General features: G+C 40.7%; 1 protein-coding gene across 1 annotated transcript; it reads left to right on the forward strand.

Moving 5' to 3' along the window:
- The first annotated feature begins 5,932 nt into the window (after nt 1–5,932).
- Nucleotides 5,933–8,154, forward strand: sp5a (Sp5 transcription factor a). The gene is made up of 2 exons (XM_082508936.1): nt 5,933–6,307; nt 6,605–8,154. Exons 1-2 carry the CDS (start codon nt 6,257–6,259, stop codon nt 7,667–7,669), a joined length of 1,116 nt encoding a protein of 371 aa, XP_082365062.1. The 5' UTR covers nt 5,933–6,256; the 3' UTR covers nt 7,670–8,154.
- The last annotated feature ends 525 nt before the right edge of the window (nt 8,155–8,679 follow it).

Consider the following 8,679-nt stretch of genomic DNA (forward strand, 5'->3'; position numbering starts at 1 on the left):
CACCAATACAAAATTATGAAAGATAGCCATAAAAGACAGGTAGTTAACACAGTATTTATCTTTTATTATTTCAGGTAGATACAATACTTGTGTGAAGAAGGAGGACATTTTTTCCATGCAGATTATTTATCTTTTATTTGTTTTTGCTCCTCCAATATCGGTTAAGTCATACTAACATTAATTTTATATAAATCTGAGCAAATTAAAGATCTTCTAATTAAAGACCCAGGCATTTTTTCGTGACTCCTAATACTATTGTACATGGGGGGAAAACAAAGTTCATTTTGAACAACTCTAAAATCTCAAGAATAGCTTAATAAATGCCTCTCTTCAGAAATGCCATTATATCTGCCAGTGTACCAGTTGATGGGGCGATCCACTTTCTCTGTATATTAACTTTCATGGCTAGCTCTGCATAGTAATCATGGCAACATTCAATGATGTATTATTGACTCTCTGAGGTCAGAGCTACTTTGCCTGTTGTCGGTTGGCCTGATCTGAATTTGTTTCTGCCACTGGAAAATAAATAAGTGGATAAAAATTTGGTTAGTACCTCAAAATTTTGCCTTGCTGACCAAGTATCTTGACATTTTGGCTTACTTCTGATTAACTTGAAATTTTGGGATACATAACTCAAAATTTACAATTTAAAATTTGACTGGCAAAAAAACCTGCAGAGATGCCACATTAATATAAAAATCTATAGAAATACACATATAAAAGGGGGGGGGGGGGGGGGGGGGGCACTTGCATTGAAACTCCTATAAGGCAAAAACGGCATTAAGCATTGCATAGCTATATAGTGACATATTCTGCCACAATATCTGACAGCTTGTTACGTCTCCTCGAGGGCAGAAGGGGATAACACAACAACTCTGGAAACCCGGTACAGGTGTTATAAAAAAGTTTAATGGCAGCGCGCTCACAAAATAAATAACCCAAATTCAAACAACAAATGCGGGGGAGAAAGGGACAGTTTGGTGTTTTTTTTGGCACAACCTAAAAGACAAAACCAAAACTTAGCTGAGCTATTATCCTAGAAAAACAAAAAAAGGGGGGAAAGACTCTAAACCTCAATTCAAAACAAGCTCAAAATTACATGGGTGGCACCAACCTACTTACCTAGTGTTTCTAACAAAAAGACTCTACGTGAGTAAATGTATGGGGTCCCCAAACTTACCTAGTCCACTTTACTCCCACCACAACCATCAAACAAAAGAAATACAGCAGAGGCGTTTTAGACATGTGCCAAACAATTCGAAGGAGGGAAGAGAGCCGCGCCCAGCCACAGGTCAGTCTCCTTATCAAGGTGTGCCCTCCTGGTTTGTCCAATCAGGGTCTCCCTCCTCTAATTAGTTGGAGATCCCCAAATTGACATCAGCCTGCAGTCTGCGTACCTAAGGGAATGGCAAACAAAAGGAGAGGGAAAGAAAACATGCAGCCTGCAGACACGTAACACAGCTTTATGTTAAAGCAAAGTTACAAAACTGAGTTGAACATACATAACTTTGTAAATATTTATATTCCAACTTCTAGTGCTGTTATTTTCTTGTGTTTTTGCTTTTTGAGGATGACAAGAATTTCTAGTGTAAGGTTCAAATTTCTCACAGTTATGTCGTTGCCACCTGCTGCTTAGTAGATCGTGGAAAAAGGTGATATATTTGTAGCAGCTCACAAACATTTCCAACAAAAGATGACGGTCATATAATAAACAAATGTTTAAAAAGCTAAGTGCAGTAAACTGAAGGGTTGATAGCACTTGATTATCACAGGAGTGTCCATTGGATCTGAGTTTGGTGATTGGAGGTGAGGTTGCTTTATTATAATGTTCCTGGGAGAGCGCTGCAGGCTGTAACTCACTCTGTTCAAGTCTGTACATCATCATCATCATAGAGGGGAGAGAGTTTTCCTCTTTAAGGCTGGACTGGATTAGCACATTCAGGGTGGGCTGAGAGAAGGTAAAACGACCTGTCCCGCCTTACTTGACCCCCAAGCCAACCCTGCACATTGCCAAGGCTTTGCTGTTTGCTCTTGAATATGCAGAGATCCCCGGCTTCATAGGCCTGGAAGAGGGAGAGAGAGAGGAAAAAAAAGAAGACTTGTATCGCGTTGCAGGGAAAATTAGTGAGACCAAAGTTGGAGTTTCTGTGTGTTGGGGGCTGTGAACAATGGCAGCTTTCTGTCAGACAGCAACTTCAAAGGTCTGCTGAGTGACTGTTCTGAGTTATACTTTGTTGTAGATCACTGAGGAAATTCACAGATGTTTTCTCATACGAGACACCATTATAGCGGCTCAAGTACCCAGTAGCCTCGAGCGCCTCTCCCTCTCTCCCCGTCTTTCTCTGTTTCTCCCACACATTCACACTCCCTCTCACACATGCAGCACCCCATCACCCACCTCCACTCATCCCCAAGTCTCTGATATCTCTTGCATGAGACAGATGTGGAACCTGTTTTCTCTCCAACTGTCCAGAGAATATGGAAAGTTAAAAAGGGTTCGTGTTGTGGCGTCGCCCCGCGACTCTGTCAGATCCTCTCTTCTCGCTGTCAGTTCACTCAAAAATGTCAAGACCGTACACAGCTACACTTTTTCACATCCAAAGTTAGAGGTCAATAGAATAAGGTGGAATTCTCCCTGCTAAAATAGGATGTTAGTGCAAACCTGGGTAAAGATAATGAAAAGCATTTTAACATCTTTATTTTTCTCTCTTATCCTGCAGATTGCCTTCATTTGTCTTATGGATCAAAACAACCTGCTTCCCAACATCGCACTTGACATCTGTTGTAAATTTATATTTATTTCATGTAAATTGTTGTTTTATAAGAGTCAAATAAATGTGTCTAAATGTTTTTTAATTCATATTTATTACTGATGTATAACGGTATTTTGATATTGTAGGCAAAACAATTTACCTGCCACAAATCTGTTGTTTTATACATTTTTTTCCTCATTTTAGATTGATGAATTATTTCCCTCTCCCCTTTTAGATCAGACACAATAGTTTGGTTACAGCTAATTGTTTCAGCGCGTGCTGGCACTTGCACATACTGTTAAAAACCTATGGCAATAAAAACTTAATGAGTCGTTCTTTCTTCGCCTTAATTGCCCTTTACAGAAATGATTGTCACCTGTTGAACGTCTATGATCAACCCCACTGTTTTCTTTGATTTGCACTGTCAAGAAAGTGTAAAATATATATATATATAACTACTATGAGTGGGGTTTTTTTTGTTCTTCTATATACAGATTCCTGAATGCAGGTTCCTGCATATCTGCACCCTGAACATTATTTCTGATGCTCAGCTCTCCACTTTATACTAGAAAAGGCTGTATGAAGTACATAGTTGGTGCTGACTGAGTCCATGTTCAAACCTTTCCAGGCAACAAACTGTTGCGGGGGGGGGGGGTCCCTCCAAGTTAATTTTACCCATCAAATGCTGCGGGCAGAAATTTCCTTTAGCCAAACTGTCGCTGAGGCGGCCCTGTAAAACTTGAGGCATGGCCATAAGATGGTGACGGTTTGGAGCAAGTAAATTACCTCAGGGACCAGACAATGTGTTAAGCACACTGTTATGAATTTCTTACAAACTATATCAAAGTCCTGCTTAGCCAAATCCTTCCCTCAGGTGACGTCCTATTGAGATGCATTAAAATGTAAGAGCCCACATTTAGGGGTGAAACGAACATCTCAAAGGAAGATATCAATAATTTCTGACTGCTGATGGTTCGCAGAATTCATGCAGTTGTCACATATGGCTGAAATATGCCTTGCATGGCATATGACAGCTCGCATGTAAAGCTGATTGGAAATCCACCTTAAATCAGAATTAACATTTGATGTTTTTAAAGCCTATGAACCAGGCTGCTGTAGTAGAAAAATGTTGTTTTAGGGTGGATTCCTCCTTTACTGTTGGCATAAGAGAGCAGATTGCAACTTTTGACATTTATCTGACATTTAAACCTGGAAGTAAAAACTAACTGACAGCACTTTGCTGCACAAATACATCTTTACAGAACAGACTATGGATATTTTTTTAACCAGTAACATCTGAAGTCTTACAAATAGCTGGTTAAGCAAATTTTACAGCATCCTGTAGTTTTATCGTGTACCTTTCATGTAGTTTGAGCTCCTTTGTGCTAAGATCCTTCAAACAGTTTCACACCAGTGAAGCTCACAAAAATTTGCAGTGAGGTATCATTTATGAAGCCTTTATAAGTTTTAACAGCTTTATAAAAATTTTAAACCTGCATTTATTCTTCTCCTTCTTTTGCTTGCTCCTTTTAGGTGTACACATAAACCCGTTATTAATGTGTTATAAATCTTTTTATAACAGGTTTTTCTTCTGCCTACACTTCCTTGGCTACACTTGTTTAAAAAAAAAATATTTATAGTATTGGTGACTAAATTATTAGCAAATATAAACCAAAAGCACAAATGAGAGGATACTTTTCACAACCTGGCAACCCCAAACTACATCTTATCAATGTCTCCTAATTCGGTTATTCAATAAATCTGTTTTGAGCTTTAATAAAGCTATGCAGTGTCTTAATTGGTCATCATCTCATGATAAGTTGAAAACAAAGTGTGATTTTAGAGGATCAACGGTTGGGGCAATTTTAAAGTGACACATTAAAAGTAAATAGCACCATTTTTTAGTACTGCTTGTTCAGATTTATAATTTCATGAAATCTGCAAGGTGATTTTCAAGCTTGTTGTCTTAAAACCTTCCTGATTGCCACATTTTTTGCATATTTTGAAGCAGCATCGAGCTCTGTGGCTGCCACAGCTTGATGTAAACAAGGTTAACAGTGTGACTACACCACTCACTCCTGTAGCCACTCTTGTAGTTTAGCATGGCTCCAGTGAAGCCCAGCAGGACTCCCCCTTTCCCTCATGACTGTGTGTAAAGCCGTGGGAGAGAACTGGGAACATTAATCCCTTCAAAGGAACAGATCTAATTCAAAATCTGCCGCTCCAAACTAGTTGAGAGGACAGTGATTGTTTCTGCAGGGAAGCCAGATAAAGATCAGAGAGTTGAACTACAACTTCCATTTTTTTCCAGCTCGGCAAAACATTTAAAAAGAAGTTCCGGATGTTATCTTATGAAAACTGCATACTTTTGCCTTCATTAAATGCTCTGAAACAAAAAGGATGCAGTATTACAGGATGTGTTAGCTCAGGTTTCTTTTTTTTTTCTTTTCGAGAAGCTGCAGTGGATGGGATCATTAGTTTCTTTCTGGTTTTCGGGACCTGTTCAGTCATAAAGACATAAGAAGAAAACATAATTGAGATGTCCACATTTTAAGTGCTACCTTTGTCACCTCACTTATCTAACAAGTTAAAAACGTTCATTTAAATTACCTGCTGGGAGTTTTTTTTTTTTTTTTTCCCTTCAGGCTTTTAGTTTGGGTTGGGAAAGAATGAACTGGATTGAGGTTCTGATAAAACAACTGATTGAAATGAGTGAAGGGGAAATAAGTATTTAAATAATTCAGAGAGGGCATAATTAAGTGTTTCAGTTCAAAGGCACAACAAAGATTTTTTTTTTTTTTTTTTTTTTTTGTAATTTAAGCTTGAAATGTAAAAGAGACGCAGATTCTTCAGAGATGAGAACTTTGTGTTGAGTCACTTGATTTGGTCTCTTTCCTCCATCAAACAGTGAGGCAACGCTCTTGGAGATCTCCAGAGATAACAATGTCACATTGTCACATAGGGTTCTGCTACAAATCCTTAATTACAAAAAAGAGGATCAGATGACTACAGCATCCAATACTGGGGTCTCCAGGCGGCATGGGGGTCTTTGATCAAGAAAATCCAATTATTTGTGTATATACATTTCCCACATAGTGATTACTTCATTAATTGTCCCGCCTTTATCTCCTCCCTTCCCAGCCCCCCTAATAATCAGCTCCTTTATCCAGACCAACAAACACACCATAGGAGCTTTGTGGATTCAAAGGATTTGCTTTCCCCTCTCAAAGAGCCGCTATTCTTTGATGATTGGGCAGCGGCAAACTTCAAAGTAATAAATCTTATTTCTGACTGGCTGGCGGCCCACCAAAGTCCTTATCAAATTCTAAGAAGTGATCCCTCACTCTTCAGATAGACCAAGGATATATCGGAGAGAGGAAGCACTGGAGAGTGACGCCCTGCTCGACAAGATATATTTTTTGTGTACCGCGAATGAGCATATTTGTCTAAATTAGTGCTTTTATTTTTTATTCGTCTTTATCGAGCGGAGGAGGACGTTTACCATGGCAGCAGTGGCTGTACTGCGGAATGAAACACTTCAGGCTTTTCTTCAGGTTTGTGCGCAAGTTTCTCTTCACTTTTCACCACTTTTAAGAACTTGTGAAGTTGCTAAATCCAGTTTATGCTCAAAATACGTGTCTTCTCATTTCCGACGCTAATTGTTTGGGGGCTTAATGAGTCCTGCTGCAACATGCCACCAACTTTTGTGTCGCATCATCACGATTGACTTCATCATTTAGATTCAGATTTCAGACCGACCATTTCGTCATAATTAAAAGTGGCATAAATGTGTCATAAATGTGTTAAACTGAGATCATAACGTTAAAAAAATGTGTGTCTCGGTTATCCAGGATCGCACTCCAAACTCTTCCCCAGAGAACTGTAAGCACTCTCCGCTGGCTCTCCTGGCTGCCACTTGCAACAGGATCGGGCATAACCACGGATCAAATCCCGCTGATTTCCTCCAGGTCCCCTACGATCCCACGCTGGGTTCTCCTTCGCGTTTATTTCACCCGTGGACTAACGAGGGAAACCCTCAGAGCAGCCTGGCCAACAACTCTACTTTCGGACTATCCTCCAAGCCCCAGCTCTCTGCGCACATCCAGAGCCCCTTCAGCTCCCACCACGAACTGCCCCTCACCCCTCCGGCGGACCCCTCGTACCCCTATGACTTCTCCCCCGTGAAGATGCTGCCTTGCTCCATGCAGTCCACCTGCCCTCCAACCTACGTCCCCGCCGTCAGCTACGCGGCTCCAGCGCCCATTCCGCCCGCGATGCCAAGTTTTGTCACGGGACCCTCCGGCCTTGTGCACCAGCAGCAGAGACAGTTGTCCCCAAACCCTGGAGAGGATATTCCGTGGTGGAGCCTCCAGCAGGGGAACCACGTAAGCCACTCTTCCTCACTCGGTCCTCACCGCTTCCAGCTGCAGAGAGGCTTGGTTCTGGGACACACGGACTTTGCGCAATACCAGACGCAAATCGCCGCTCTGCTGCACACAAAGTCCCCCCTCGCGACTGCGCGGCGGTGCAGGAGGTGCAGGTGTCCGAACTGCCAGTCCTCCACGTCCAGCGACGAGCCCGGGAAGAAGAAGCAGCACATTTGCCACATACCGGGTTGCGGGAAAGTTTATGGGAAAACTTCTCACCTCAAAGCGCACCTGAGGTGGCACTCGGGGGAGCGGCCGTTTGTGTGCAACTGGCTGTTCTGTGGCAAGAGTTTCACCAGGTCGGATGAGCTGCAGAGACACCTGAGGACTCACACAGGGGAGAAGCGCTTTGTTTGCCCGGACTGCTGCAAAAGGTTCATGAGGAGTGACCACTTGGCAAAACACGTCAAAACTCACCAGAACAAAAAGAGCAAATGCCACGACAAGACATTAGATCACGTGAAAAGAGAGGACACCAGGATGTTGTAACACACCTTATAGTCATCTTAAACAGTAGACTTTAAAATAGTGCAATACAGTCAGTGCTACACTAGTTACAAGTTCACAGTGAGCTGCATTTTTGTAGGGTACTTGATTAATTTTGTTGGTCGATTTCTTACATCCTGACAATAGTTTCTAACATTGCTGGTCTGTGTAGCACATTTGTGTGTGTGTATATATATATATATATATATATATAAAGTTTCATAAGTTAATTTGGGACCATGGAGGAGCTCATAAGTTTGAATTCACTGTCTATATCATATCAAGGAAGACAAGTTTTCAACTTGTGTTTTGATCAATGTCTTCGGTGGAAGATTTCACTCCCCTGTAAATGATATTTAATAGCTTTTGTTGAATGAAAGTGTCTGTTTTTGCTCCATATGGGGTGTTTATAAAAGCATGCTCTCCAGAAGATCTGCTATTGTTAATATGACCTAAATGCTGTGTGAGAATAAAAGTTATGACGTTTTCCTCATCTCAGAACAATTCATTTAATATCCCTCAGTTATATGAGTGATGATGAGGCATCCAGGCGGTATATATATTTTTTTATTCATATCACCTGGAATAATGTGTGTGCTTTGTAAAATGTTGCAGACTTAATGTTGTCAAAGTTTCCTGCCAGTAAAATCCAGTCATTAATTTTAGACTATATATTTTTAAATACTCGTTATTCTAAATGTAAATGTTTCCATCTTTTGATTACGGTAAAAAAAGAAAAAGTAGCAGGACAGTGATTTTTTTATGACTATTATTAGTATTATCATTACTTTTGAGGCTGTTCTGAAAATTTGCTGCTGTTTTTTAAAACCAAAAGCCCAGAAAATTTTAGGCGAAGAGGCGACAGAATTTGATTTGGTGGGGAGTGAATTTTGAAAATCGCCACAGAAATAATGGAAAAATGTGCAGCCACCTTGTCAAGATGTACCTGTGAGTGCTGAAATTAGGCCACCAACTGGGTAAAAAGATGGATAAATAAATATTAAACATCCGTC

Source organism: Aulonocara stuartgranti (assembly GCF_965226115.1).
Source record: "Aulonocara stuartgranti genome assembly, chromosome: 16".
NCBI lineage: Eukaryota > Metazoa > Chordata > Actinopteri > Cichliformes > Cichlidae > Aulonocara > Aulonocara stuartgranti.

What these genes read in the sequence shown, in the direction of transcription:
- sp5a (XM_082508936.1), top strand. Translation starts at nt 6,257, where the DNA reads ATGGCAGCAGTGGCTGTACTGCGGAATGAAACACTTCAGGCTTTTCTT. An exon ending in CACTTCAGGCTTTTCTTCAG is followed by an intron (nt 6,308 to 6,604) that starts GTTTGTGCGCAA and finishes TCGGTTATCCAG; the next exon opens with GATCGCACTCCAAACTCTTC.